Source organism: Uranotaenia lowii, chromosome 2, assembly GCF_029784155.1.
Source record: "Uranotaenia lowii strain MFRU-FL chromosome 2, ASM2978415v1, whole genome shotgun sequence".
NCBI lineage: Eukaryota > Metazoa > Arthropoda > Insecta > Diptera > Culicidae > Uranotaenia > Uranotaenia lowii.
Genome location: NC_073692.1, coordinates 366,772,124 through 366,786,667, shown reverse-complemented (window position 1 = coordinate 366,786,667; position 14,544 = coordinate 366,772,124). Strand labels below are relative to the sequence as shown.

The following is a 14,544-nucleotide window of genomic DNA, read 5'->3' as shown; positions in this document are numbered from 1 at the left end:
ATGATTCGTAACGTGAATTTTCTAACTTATTGGAAACCTAACAAACGAAAATCTATTCTAGAGTCACTTCAAGGGTCACATCGATACTGACTATGCCGTTTCGGATGATCGGTTTCAGAAGTACCGTGCCTTACGGTTGACAAACCCGTTGACCAATCTGACCGGGAAGTATAGCTGCTCGGTGCAGACGTATGAGGAAAATGAAACCAAGAGTGCACCGTTGCAGATAATTCTGCCAGAGACAGAGTTCAATCTGACCTACCATCAGGAATCGAACGGAAGTCTGATGGTTTCTTGTGCGGTGAGCGATATCTTCCCCAAGCCGGAGCTGTCACTGTTGTGAGTATCTAGTTCTTTTTTTATTATGATTATTGTTTCATCTCGTGTTTTAGAATTTTTCGGTATAACCGTGTGTCTGGTTATTGGAATTTTTACAACTTGATCTATGATTTTTTTTCTAGTAGTAAGAATGGGAGGACTGAAAATGATATAGGTACGAATAGAGGAATAGAAGGATAGAAAAAACCTAGAGGGTATTATGAATAGAAGAGTGAAATTGGCTCTTGTAACGAACCACTCACCGTCTCACACATCATCGGAGAATGTAGAGCATATGCAACATACAGACAATCCAGCGGCATTGGACATAGGATAGAAGAAGCTTTGCATCCAGCCAATGAAGAAAAGCTAGTAAAATTTTTACAAAGTGCAAATTTATTATCAAAAATTAAGCTTTAAAAATTGAAATGTAACCAGTTCCTCGAAAAAGAGGATAAATGACCACGAAGGTTAAAATCCTCTTTAAATAAATAAAAATAGAATAGAATAGAATAGAGTGAAATCCACTTGTCAATGCTTTGAGGGGTCATCCCTCTAAAAACAACCTTTAAGACAGATCTTCCTTTTAAATTCACTCTTCTGAACGTCAATCAAGTTTTATGTACCTACATTTCACCCTTTTTATGGAGCTATTGGGTCGAAGGTTGACCGGTCGAAGAATGTAAAACCGACTCGATCACTACGCCTTTCCTTATGTTACACGTACAAGCAGTGAAGAAATCATGTAGGGTTCACGTCCATATTTTGAGGTGTAGTTTGGTAGAAACTTCGGTTTTCAGAACCTCAGCGGCTTTGTACTGCCTTGAACATCCGCCTACGTAATGATACATTCCGCCCAGCGATGTAGGATGTAGGAAGTAGTAGGTTTGCCGTACCTAAAAATCGTGTTGCGTGCGATTACCAGGAGCCGCACACTTAGTAATTCTCACCTCGAACTGTTTAACACACTATGCTTCAAAAGTGGAAGGCCTATTCGCGCTATTGCGCTCCAAGGCAATACTCATAGGCCAGACCACTTCCTGCAAAACCTTTCATCCTTACGACTCGACGTCTGAACTCTCCTCTAACGTCTTGAGAACCGACATCTCCTCGCAATGACTCGAGATTCCCACATAAATCTCTCCTCTTAGCGACTCGAGACCAGATCTCTCTTCTTACGATTAAGATCCGACCCTTCCTGACATTGACTAGAGGTTGATGTACACATACCTTTCCTCTGCACGACTCAAGGCCCGATCTCTCCTCGACTCGAAATCTAACCTTCCCTCGTAAAGACTCGAGGTAACAACTTATACCCCTCCTCTTGTTGATAAAAGGCCTGATATCTCCTCTTGCGACTCGAGACCCGACGTCTTATCATAAACACTCGAGGTCATTATAGAACTACCCATGATATTACTCCACTTATACCTCCTACTCCCCTGAGGCCTGTGACGTTGGTAACCACCTCGAATTGTTTCTACACTACCCTTTAATGGAGGGCGGCCACGAACGACTCAAGGACCGATCTCTCCTCGAGTTAGCTTGAAGTGCCCGTCGTGTACCGGTAGAGACATACTTATCCTAGTCTCGTGCCACGCTCGGAACTTAGCGTATCGACTCGGATGATTCCCAACGAGAAACCATCTTACTTCGACTCAACTGTCTCAGCCGGCATCGAATGACCGTGTTAGTGTACCACCTTTCGCTGTGTTAATTCACTCGCACCTTGCTTCGACGCTACATCGACCCTCCAAAACGTAACGACGAATAAGCGATTGTTATAGATACGCCTGTGCCTTATGCAGGGCAGCATTCAGCGCCACCTGCGCGGCTTGATAGTTTGCTCCTACACCCCCCGTGTATGTGTATGAAAAACGAACACAAACACATATAGGATCTCAATGAAACGAAGAGATTCCCTTTTCTTGACTCTAAGCGTACATCTTTCGAGGATATGATGGCTAGCATCTTACAAATGCTAAAACCACCAACCCACAGAAAGTGTACTATGTATGCCGTGACCGGGATTCGATCTCATACCCGTTGGCTTAAAAGACTTGAAGGCAATCCTCTACACCACGGGCTGCGGTTAAAGCTTTGTATGCTAAAGATTTGTTGAGACGTGACCAGGCTAAGACACGAATGCCACAAGAATGGTAAAGGGTCACTGATAAAACCTTAAAAAAACTTTATTGTCTGCTCTCACCTGGCAGAGCTACATTGGGAGACTAATGCATTTCGAGGTTCTTCCTCTTGTGTCACCTCATCGAGGAAGTTTACTTTCACATTCATCAGCTTCAGTGATCATGTACTTGGTTACCCAGAATTAAAGCACGAGTAGCATTTCAGCGGACTTGAAGCGTATTCAAGTCTATGAGACGGCAGTGGTTTTCATAGTCGTAGTGCGTCCGCATCAAGCGCCGATGGATAGCCTCGATTCATTCAGCTCCGTTCTGGCGGAAAGGCCACAAAACAGCTGAAGCACACTCGAGAATGGAACGGACTAGGTGGCAGTGAAATCTTTGAAGTCTTTACTCTATACCTACCTACCTAAGGGTCCGGTGCCGATTGACCAACGCATAGGGTTGGGATAAAAGATCTCCACTGCTGGTGATCCGGAGCCAGCGTCTTTTTTTGCTGCTAGTCAAGGTTCTCGTCAACTGTGCGGGTTTCAGCAACTAGACTACGCCGCCACGAGCTTCTGGGCCTGCCTCTTCTTCGATACACACCTGAATTCAAGTCAAGCGCCTCTCTGCAAATCTCGTTTTCATCTCTTCGCAGTGTGTGCCTAATCCATCTCCATTTACCTACGGTTCTGAATATCGATTTCTAGCGCCTTTTGATGACACCTGCGATCTTGTTCCACGGTTGAGATCCAGCTGCCAAGCCATCAAGCGCGGAAAATATTCCGCAGGCAGCGATTCAAGCTTTTCTGATCGGGTTTCGATGTCTTTCTTGGTACCTACCTACCATAATTAGGCGTAATCGGGCTGCCAAGATACTGGAAGCACTCACCTTTCTCAACCTGTGGCCCAGCTACCACGAAATTGAAACGATTTTCTACGTTGATTTCCATCGACCTGGTCTTTGAAACCGGCTGCCTTGGAGCTTTCGGTGAGGTCGTCGAGTTTGCATTGAATGTCTTGTTGTCTTTGGGCGAGCAAAACAATATCGTCAGCCACGTCAAGGAGAAAGAGTAGTGGTAATAAGATACATCCCTGACTCACTCCAGCAGTTACCGGGACTGGATAAAAAAATACACCATAGTGCAGAAACTTGCACAAAAATGACTCATACTGTGCTTCGATTCGTATTGTGGTGATGTGGTCTACACATGATCATCCGGATCGGAACCCAGCTTGTGGACTTTGAGAGTTGTACAGATCAAAGTTATGCCACGCCTGTTACAGCACTTGGTCAGGTCTTCTTTCTTCGGGACCTTTACGAGGATAACCTGCATCCAGTCGGCCGGGACTGTTTCAGTGTTCCAGATGTCAGCGAAAATACGGTTATTGGCCATCCGAAATAAGAATCGAAGGCTTCGAAAAGCTTTTTCGACAGACAACATAGTTCGTGTGAGTATTGAACTCCAGCTGTTGGTTGAAAATAACGCCCAGATTGTTGAAACGAGTCACCCAGATGATAGTTTCGTCTCCGAGGATGTATTCCGTTTCCTAAAACACGACGCTATCTCGTATCATCATACAGTCTCCAAAGAATTGTGTCAAATTATGTCTAAATTAAGAATATCCAAGTTGTAGATCAATCGGCCCATATGCATAAAAATTACAGCCAAAATGTGAATTTTGCAGTTTAACTAGAAACAATGATCGAGTATCGTTGAGCCACGTACAGCGACCCCTTAGGGTTCACCAAATGAACTGAAAGTTGAAATGGGACTTCCTGGTAAGCCAAGGAACGATTTCAGCCCCAAGGCAAAGGTGTTGGTTCCGGGACATACCCCTGTTGGATCATCCTAGGGAACATGCAGTTGGTCAATATATCACACCCCGGATGGCAATGAATGGCAGGGAACTTCGTATTTTCCTTCTCGTATTAAAGACGTGTTTCTGGAGTAAAAATCACTTCACACCAAGTTCCGCGAGTGTTTCCTGCTGTGGATGACAATCAGCAAGAAAGAAATGTCAAAACCACTCTTTTTCCGCTCCGAACTGGGGTCATGAACGAAAAAATATTTAGTATAAGGTGCTTGCCAGAAGTTGCGTAATTTATCAAAAAAACCTGTAAGCCAAAAACGCCGTGTTCTTGCCGGATCTGGCGTCGGCCTGCTCCAAAAAGCGATCGTAAAGTCTTTTTCACATAGAATCTGGTTGGATAAAATAGATCATTTCTCCACAAAGAAATAACGTGCAACAAAAGTAAAAATGTCATTTTGTAAAGTTTTTATTGCACTTTAAGGAAAAAAAATACATAAAAATCAAACGTCAGCTTTCCGGATGAATTTTCGAACTTTTTTTGTGATACCACCCATCATTTTCTGCACAGTACTGCTGGTAACCTCATTCGCCATCTTGTTCCACCACTTTTCCATTTGAGCGGATTTTTTCATGGCTCTGCCACATTTCTTCAGTTTGCCCTTAACTATTGCCCAACTATTGCCCAGTTGTGTGGATTGATACTTTTTTCAACAAAATTGATCTTGTTCTCCTTATACATCCCGGTTGTAGTGGCAGCTTCCCAGGTCCGGCCAGAACTTCACCAGACCTTTGTGGGATCGAATGAATGACAAAACCCTCTTCTGGAGACATTCTACTTTGTAAACCTACAGATCCCTTGCCAAATCATCAACTTACGAGCAAATTTATCTGCGAAAACAAACTTGAATCTACCCGCAACATTCCCTTTACGCTTCGCAAGGTAAAATTTGTTACCGGGTATTTGTTCAAAATCCATTTAGACGTAAGTTTCGTCGTCCATCAAATGCATCCGTTGTACTTGGTCAACACTTTCTCGTACAACTTCCTTGCCCTGGTTTTGGCAACCAGGTTTTGTTTCAACGCCCTGTTGGGGTGTTTGCTCGCATGATACGACCGCAAGCCTTCTCGCAAACAAATTCGTCGAGCTGTACTGTGGTTTGTCTTGAACTTTTTCGCCAAATCACGCAAGGAGATTCCAGGATTCTTGTGAACTGATCGAATTACCTTTGCTCGCAGCTTCCGGTCAAATGTTCCACTTTTACGCCTGGTTTGTTTTGCTCGATCCACCGTAAGAGTCTCCCGGTAACGTTGCAGCACCGAATTTACAGTCGATTTAGGATGATTCAGGAATTTCGCGATCTTTACCCCGGACCACGTCGGTTTCTCTACGTGAGTGTGCAGAATTTTCTCTCGCCTTTCGCGTTCCATCGTCGATAACTTTTGACTGACTGCTTCAATCTTGATGAAATTTTCACCACTAAGAGCAAGTTCACTGGTGTTGGGAAAAAGTGGTAGAAATTTCGACACTTAGAGCAAGTTCACTCGTGTTGGGAAGAAGTGGTAGAAATTTTGACACTTACGGCACATTTTGAAAATTTTGCCATGCAAAAACATTTTCAAGATCTGTGACCTTCTAGTTTTTTTTACAACACGTGTTGTATTTTCGCATGCTGTGATGCAAAAATAGCAATATTTCTATCACATACGGCTGAAATAGAAACAGTGTTGGTAAAAAATACAACGCCCAAAGATCTTGAAAACATATTTGCATGGTAAAATTTTCAAAATTTCAGAATTTCTACCACTTTTTCCCAACACCAGTGAACCAGCGATTTGACAACTAGGAGCGCTGCAGTAAATGAAAAGATGCGACCAGATTCTATGTGAAACAGACTTTATGTCTTTAAATCCAATCTTTCTTTGGCACGATGATCGGTGCGGCGATGGGATCTCACTTTTTTGGCCATATCCCAATCTGAGGCAGTCTTGTTACTGACATAACCACGCACAACTATCCGGTCCAAAGTTTTGTCCATCGGACCCGGTTTCCGTCCAAATTTTTTTTATTCACCAAGTTGCTTTCGTCTCAATACTTTCGAATTAATATCCGGACCGCTTCAATGTAAGCATTTTTCCATTTTCGTCATTATGATACATAGAATTTTAAGCTAACTGTAAACAACAACACACAGCAGACATCGGCTGTTTGAAAGTCATCCGGAATGAGCAGGGATGTATCAAAATTGTGCTTAGACATAATGGGACACCCTGTATAATCTCAGCATAAGGATTGTTGACGTTTCCTTCTAAAAGCTGAACTCCTCATGCTTCATCAGATCATAACCTAAATTAAGCTCGAAGTCAAATTTTTGGAAAGGTGGGCCATGGATATGTTCTTTTTAAGAACAAAGACTATAATAGAATATATTTGGCGTCTATTGGAATCGCTTCGGATTTTTTTATCCAATTTCGATTGAAAGACTATACTGGCTAGAGAATGCCTTGCAGACACACACTTAGGCATATTGACACAAGCTCAATTACGACATTCCCGAACAATCAGCAAATTTTCAATCTTGAGACCATCAGTACAGAACATTGCATAACTATCCACTACTCAAATGCTGTGAAACCATACTCAACAGTTAATTTTTCCTTTCAGCATTGACGAAGAAATTACCAAGCAAGTAACACTAACGGAGGAAAACATTCACGGATCATACGATGTTTTGCTGCAGCATGTTCTAGCGGATAACAGCAAGGACGCCAACATCCAGTGCCAGCTCTCGATACCCGGAACGAACTACACCAAACGGAGAGAGAAGCTCTTCAGCGGTAAGATCACGCAATTGTATAAATTTTAATAAATGATCCTAACAATTTTCTTTTTTAATTGCAGCATCCGCAGCATCGTTGAAAATATCAACTCTACAAGCCTTACTGTACGCTCTGCTGGCAGCCCTTCTATCCAGTACGATCAGATTCTAACAGCATCCGGCGGGTGTTGTTTGGTAGCAAACAATTTGGAACCAATCAATAGTCAGTCGCTCAAAGCGATTTTCAAATTCGAGCGCTTTACATACACACTGCATGTAAATGAAACATCTGAGCTAAGACCCCATTTATGATGTAATACTGAAAACCGACGATCAATTTGAGTATTAGTTGAGTTAAGTATAAAGTGTAAAATCACTCGGGGTTTTATGCTCTTGAAAGTAGTGTGTATTGTTGTGCCTAGCCTAAAATATATTAAATTCAAACAACAATAATATATTTGCGTAGGGGGATTAGGAGGCAAACTGAAAAGTGAATACTTAGTGTCTTACAAAAAAATATTAAAAAAAAAATCTGGAAAGCAGATTGTTATGTGTTTAGTTCTTTAAGCGATATGTGACTTTTAACGAAAATAACTATAGCTAATTGGTCTATCGACTTTCTGTTAAGTGCGTCCATTCAGAAACGTTAATGAAGTAATGTAAACTTTCAATTCTATTAACGCTTCCGTTCAGTTCCCATAATTGAACAACAGCGCACAACGCAATTAGTCAAATCGCAAATATGAGTGTGTGAAGAAGAGCTTACCACAGAAATTTAAATATAGCTCCAAAAATAAAGAAAACAAAAAAAAATGCACCTTGTTAATCGACTAGTTCAACATTGATACATTTTTGTTATATTGCTGAGCAATTGTTGTATATATACAGTTGTTTTGTTTTCTGTGTAAATTAATCTATCTTATCATAAGGCGATATTTTTTTTCTTAATTGTGTAAATCTATTGAACATTGTATTCAAAATTTCGTTTCAGTAATTAATGATTCTCGTGTGAGAATTGGATTTATTGTTACGATCAAAAAAAAAAAACTATTGCTTGTTACTTCATGCCAAATGCTTTATGTCAATCGAAAACAAATGAAACTGAAACAAAACAAAGATCCTGTACCAAAAGTTTAAGATAATAAAGTTAAGATAAAATTAAATGTAGTTTTTTTTCTGATATCGAACTAAGAAAGACTTTAAACACTACTAAAACATATTATACATTTACGATTCCTTAAGGGGGGGGTAGGGTCTAACACTTTCAAAAAATCGATTTTTTTATTTTTTTATTTTCTTATTGTAAAACATTTCAAGAATGTTGTATCAAATTTTCAAGTCAATTGAAGCAAAACTGTAGAAATTATAGGCCTTTATCTCCTCCTATCTAGTGTATGAATTGGTCTTTAGTAAATAATAATGAGAGTGCATTTTGTGTAATGTTTACTTATATATTTGTGGAATGAATTAAGAGTGTAGCAGTTGCCGCGAAAGGCAGTTAGTTTTCGACCGTTGAACCAAGCGGACAATAAAAAGTGGTGTTGTCAAAGTGTCGGTGTTTTCCATTATAAAAGCATATCCAGCAGTTATTTAGTGGACTCTACAATTTGGCGCAGTCGGTAGGATCATTCAAGGTAAGTCTACTAATCATAAGCGGGCGCTAATTTTCTCCGCGGGCGCTAATTTTCTCCGCGGGCGCTTATTATTCTCTCTATCGAAGTGCTGGAAATGCAAAGGTGCTGAACTAGATATTAAGCGAGTCCGGTTTTAATCGAAGCGCTAAAGCAGGTCCAAAATAAATTCCGAAGTGCTATTAAAAATGAATGTTCATACCAAAAGAGCAAGACCGACCAAAAGTCGTAGTGCAAGTAAAGCTAAACCGGAATTGTGTTTTGAAGTGCTATGCTAGTCCGGTAATCATTACCGAAGAGCAATAATATGCGAGTCCGGTTAGAAAAAACTGAAGCGCAGTACATAAGCTAGTCCAGAATCTATCTGAAGAGCTGAATGTGTCTTAATATGAATGAAATGTTTCTTAACAAAAAAAAAATTGAAATAAAGCAATATCACTCCCTTTCGGGTTGAATAGTATTTTATTTAAAAATGGAAACTGGCTTGTCATTAAATTTTCCTTCATCTTCGTTTCACCTGGAGGGTTTATTTCCATTCATAATAGTGATTTTATCACGTGATCATTCTATCATTAATCATGTCCATTGTTGCAGATGGATCAGTGGCCACTAGAACCATTCAACGGTGCCGTGGATGCCTCAGACCTCCGTCGAGAGTGGGAAGAGTGGCACAGAGCATTTGAACTCATACTGGAAATAAAACAAATAGAAACACAACATGAAAAATTTATATACTTGTTGGCTCGAGGTGGCCGAAAACTGCAGCATTTTTATTACAACTGCAGACCAGTTGCCACCGAAATCTATCCCGAACCAGTTAAAGTACCATTGATGCCACTAGAGGTACCGGAGTACGACAACGCGATTAAGCGCTTGAATCACTTCTTTGTTGGAAAGCGGAACGAGCGAGTTGAGCTGGAAGTTTTTCGGTCTATAAAACAATCCTTCGATGAATCGTTCAACCAGTTCATCTTGCGCCTGCGTACCCAAGGAAACCGTTGCGATTTTTCTGACCGCGAGGAAAAAGAAATTTTGCAACAAATAACTATGGGTGCAAAGGACGAGCGCGTCAGGGATAAAGGCTTAGAAAATACAATGAACCTAGACGAGCTCATAAATTATGCTATGAATCGCGAAATTCTTAGGAACCAAAAAGAAAAAATACATCCTTTTAAAACAGTATCCGAAACTGAGAATGTAGCAGCAGTTCAAAGGGCGTCAAGCTCTAGACAGCGTCAAAGGTACACAAATTTCGGAAACTTTAGCACAAGGAAACCCCTATCGGATCAGGAATGTTCCAGATGTGGCTCTACCGACCATGAAAGTGATTCAAGGGATTGTGGTGCGAAGAATGCAAAATGCAACAAATGTGGATTCCGCGGACATTTTGCAAAATTTTGTAGAACTCAACGCAAAGTTTCTAGCAGGAGGCCAAATTTTCCAAGCAGACGCGAGACCAACCATGTAGACGAAAATCAGCGTAAAGAATACAATACAGCCCACCTGAACGAAAGCGAAATATTTCCTAAGGTAGAGTAATGCAGTAGTCGTATTTTTAAAATATCTTTTATGTTTATCTTCTATTTGATTGGTTAATACAAAACTAACCTAGTTAACGAATAAATCGATTTGTTCAAAAAATTGGACCTATTTATAATTATTTCTTTATTTTTTATTTTTCCTATTAGGAAAAATCATATGACAACGAAAACATTATCTGTAAGATTGATAGCTTCCCAGTACAGTTTCTTATTGATTCGGGATCAGCAATCAACACAGTAACTGAAAATGTATGGTCGTTGCTGTTGAAAAATAATGTGAAGATTTTTAAGAAAAGAATTGGGGGTGAAAGGCAATTTCTTGCATACGCTAGTCAGCAGCCTTTGAAAGTGCTAGGTGGCTTTGAAGCTTGGGTCACCGTAAACGAAAATAAACCCAAAATTTATTCGGAATTCTTCGTTATTCAAGGAGCAAAAAAATCGTTACTTAGCAAGCGAACGGCAGAGGATTTGAAAATCTTAAAAATAGGGCTAAATGTTCAAAATGTTGAAGTAAAGTTGCCAAGCTTTCCTAAGTTCCCTAACATTCAGGTCAAACTGTCAGTCGATCCCAAAATTCCTCCTCGAAAAATATCTTACCTGCGGATCGAGTCTCCGAAACATCTGGCGGTCACGCCAGATCTCTCTACGAACTAAGATCCGAATCTTCAACTCAAACGTCAAATCCGTATTGCTGTACGGGTGTGAGACTTGGTGCACATATGCGGTGACGACGCGAAAACTGCAAGTTTTTGTGAATCGGTGCCTGCGGAACATCATCCGCGCTTGGTGGCCTGGCAACTGGATCTCAAACGTTGAACTTCATCGCCGGTGTCATCAAAAGGCGCTAGAAATCGAGATTCGGGAACGTAAGTGGAGATGGATTGGGCACACGCTGCGAAGAGATGAAAACGAGATTTGCAGAGAGGCGCTTGACTGGAATCCAGATGGGCATCGAAGAAGAGGCAGGCCCAAAAGCTCGTGGCGGCGAAGTCTAGCCGCTGAAATCCGCACAGTTGACGAGAACCTTGGCTGGCAGCAAGTGAAGACGCTGGCTCCGGATCGCCAGCAGTGGAGATCTTTTATCTCAGCCCTATGCGCCGGTCAATCGGCGCTGGACCCTTAGGTAGGTAGGTTAGGATACCTGTTGCACTAGAACAGCTAGTAGATAAGAAGATACAAGAAATGTTAGAACAAGATGTGATCGAGCCAGCTATAGAACCCCCTGAATGGATTTCTCCGATGGTCATTGTACCGAAAGCCAAAGGAGATATAAGACTATGCGTTAACATGAAATATCCAAATGAGGCAATACAACGTGAGCACTACCCCCTTCCAAAAATAGACACTTTTTTAAATAAGCTAAGGGGCGCTAAGTTTTTCTCCAAGCTAGATATAACTTCCGCCTACCACCATGTGGAGCTACATCCGGATTCAAGAGCAATAACGACGTTTATGTCAAATAGAGGACTAATGAGATATAAAAGGCTCATGTTCGGCATCAACTGTGCGCCTGAAATTTTCCAGCGAATCATGACGGAGATGCTTTCTGGTATAGAAGGAGTGATCGTATACATTGACGACATAATAGTTTCGGGAAAAACACTAGATGAACATAATTCTCGCTTGCAGGAGGTTCTTCATGTTTTAGGAGAAAACAACGCTAAATTGAACAAAGAAAAATGTTTGTTCGGAACGGATCAGCTAGAAATTTTGGGTTTTAAGGTTAGTGCCAGTGGTATCAGCCCTTCAGAGGAAAAAATATCAGCAATAAAAAACTTCAGAGTTCCAAAAACTAAAGAAGAAGTGCGGAGCTTTTTGGGTTTGATCAATTTTGTGGGACATTTCATCCCCAATATGTCCACAAGAACCGAAGCTTTACGAAAATTTGTACGAGGAGAAGTCGAGGTTTTTGGGGAAGATCAGTTGATAGCGTTTAACGATTTGAGATTTGAACTATCAAACACCGTCCGTCAGCTTGGGTTCTTCGATCCAGAAGATTCAATTGAGCTTTTTGTGGATGCTTCGCCAGTTGGGCTTGGAGCGGTTCTCACGCAAAGAAATAAGCAAAACGTTCCCAGGATCATAAGCTTCGCTTCCAAGGGTCTGACTAAAGCTGAAAGGGTGTACCCACAAACGCAGCGTGAGGCCCTCGCAGTTGTCTGGGCGGTGGAGAAGTTTTATCACTTCTTATTCGGCACGGTTTTTACAATTTTTACTGACCACAAAACGCTAGAATATATTTTTGGCGGAAAACATCAACAGGGAAAAAGGGCTTGTTCTCGTGCAGAGGGCTGGGCTTTGCGATTGCAGCCCTACAACTTCAAGATAAAGCATATTCCGGGGCCAACGAACATTTCTGATATCCTCTCGCGGCTTTGTGCTGAATCACAAACACCATTCGACGAGCCATCCGAACATTTTCTTTGTGCCATAGGTGAGGGGATGACTGCTATATCGTTGGCTGAAATAAAAAAGGAAACAAACAAGGATGAGACACTGTGTGAGGTGATGAAAGCGATTGAGTCACAAGACTGGCATCCGAAACTCGTTCGGTATTCAGCGTTTGCTAAAGAGCTTGGCATTATCGATGGAATCCTCGTTAGAAACGATCGCATAGTTCTTCCCTTAGCCCTAAGACTAAAAGCGTTAGACATTGCACACCGTGGCCACCCCGGGATAGTCACTATGCGTAGAATTCTTAGGGAGAAGCTTTGGTGGCCGTACATGGATCATGACGTTGTGGATCGCATTCAAAAATGTATTGGGTGTGCTGCAGTCAGAATAGATGGACCTCCTGAGCCTATGCTTCGCAAGAGTATGCCTGATAGAGCGTGGCAAGAAGTAGCAATAGATTTTTTTTCAGCGAAAGAGTTTTCTACATTTTTAGTACTAGTTGACTATTACAGTCGGTTTTTGAAAGTCGTAGAAATGAGAGGCACGAATGCAAGCAAAACAATTGATGTTCTCGAAGACATTTTTGCTGAGCAAACTTATCCAGAGACCATCCGAAGTGATAATGGGCCCCCGTTTAATAGCGAAGCGTTTGCAAACTACTGTGTGGAAAAAAACATCAGATTAGTACGAACTATTCCCTACTGGCCACAAATGAACGGGCTAGTAGAACGTCAAAATCAGGGCATTTTACGAGCTTTGAGGATTGCTAAGGCGACCAATGAGGATTGGCGAAAAGCTCTGAAAAATTATGTTTACATGTTCAATACTACGCCACATTCGATGACCGGAAAAGCTCCATTAGAATTGATGACGGGACGACCGGTTAAGGACCTTTTGCCATCGTTAAAAACAGATCCTAACTTGTTTCGTGATGAAGGAATAAGAGAGCAAGACCTCATTGAAAAAACGAAAGGTAAAATATACGCTCTGACAAACGCCGTCACGCGAAACTGTCCGATATTGAGGTCGGGGATACAATAATGCTAAAAAACTACGCTAGCGGAAAATTGGAATCGCACTTTAAACTAGAAAAATTCACAGTCGTTGAACGAAACGGAACAGACACGGTTGTACGCAATGATGAAGGAATTACATACCATCGACCAGTTTCTCATTTGCGGAAGTGGCCTTCTCAATCAGACCAGGAAACAATTTCGGAACAAGTATCTAAAAAGAGAATTCGTAAGTTTAAAATAATCCAAATCACCTAAATCATTCTTTTCATTCAAGACATGATTAATGTAATAGCTTTCATTCCAGGATCAGATTCGATTTCGGATTCATCTTCATCTTCGGAAGCAGGGACATCACAAACCGGTCAGTATCGCCAACCTGGTCTTCACTCGGACGCAATGGACCTTGAGGATACCCTTGATGAACCAATCCAAACTTCAAGTCGGCCGAAACGCAAAACCAAACTGCCTTCAAGATTTTCTTCATAGGACTGACATAAAATTTTCTCAATGAAGCATGGACTACTGATTTTTTTTTAGGTAGAAGAAGGAATGTATGAATTGGTCTTTAGTAAATAATAATGAGAGTGCATTTTGTGTAATGTTTACTTATATATTTGTGGAATGAATTAAGAGTGTAGCAGTTGCCGCGAAAGGCAGTTAGTTTTCGACCGTTGAACCAAGCGGACAATAAAAAGTGGTGTTGTCAAAGTGTCGGTGTTTTCCATTATAAAAGCATATCCAGCAGTTATTTAGTGGACTCTACATCTAGTACTGCAAGAAAGCAAGAGCAGAAACTTCAAACGCGTTTTTCTCGAAAGCACATTTTTAAAGTCCGTGGACATCGTCATTTGAAAACTACTTATCCGATTCTTTTCAAATTTGGAATA

General features: G+C 41.2%; 2 protein-coding genes and 1 long non-coding RNA gene across 12 annotated transcripts in view; 2 read left to right on the top strand and 1 right to left on the bottom strand.

Annotated features, from left to right (window-relative positions):
• The window catches only part of LOC129747799 (uncharacterized), a 63,405-nt gene extending 55,167 nt beyond the window's left edge, over nt 1-8,238 (top strand). For all 10 annotated transcript variants that reach the window (XM_055742154.1, XM_055742156.1, XM_055742147.1 and 7 more), the window contains exons 4-6: nt 62-339; nt 6,922-7,094; nt 7,159-8,238. In XM_055742154.1, the coding sequence (XP_055598129.1) occupies nt 62-339; nt 6,922-7,094; nt 7,159-7,247 (540 nt within the window). In that variant the 3' untranslated portion in view covers nt 7,248-8,238. The remainder of the gene's footprint in view (nt 1-61; nt 340-6,921; nt 7,095-7,158) is intronic.
• A 933-nt stretch (nt 8,239-9,171) lies between these two features.
• On the bottom strand, nt 9,172-14,165 carry LOC129746782 (uncharacterized). The gene is made up of 3 exons (XR_008737370.1): nt 14,017-14,165; nt 13,799-13,868; nt 9,172-9,396 (listed from the first exon to the last, which is right to left on the bottom strand). It is a non-coding gene; the product is annotated as an uncharacterized LOC129746782 (long non-coding RNA).
• LOC129746781 (uncharacterized protein K02A2.6-like) lies at nt 11,131-14,172 on the top strand. Its single transcript, XM_055740661.1, has 2 exons — nt 11,131-13,883; nt 13,962-14,172. Exon 1 carries the CDS (start codon nt 11,430-11,432, stop codon nt 13,680-13,682), a length of 2,253 nt encoding a protein of 750 aa, XP_055596636.1. The 5' UTR covers nt 11,131-11,429; the 3' UTR covers nt 13,683-13,883; nt 13,962-14,172.
• Nucleotides 14,173-14,544: the final 372 nt, after the last annotated feature.

What these genes read in the sequence shown, in the direction of transcription:
- LOC129746781 (XM_055740661.1), top strand. Translation starts at nt 11,430, where the DNA reads ATGTTAGAACAAGATGTGATCGAGCCAGCTATAGAACCCCCTGAATGG.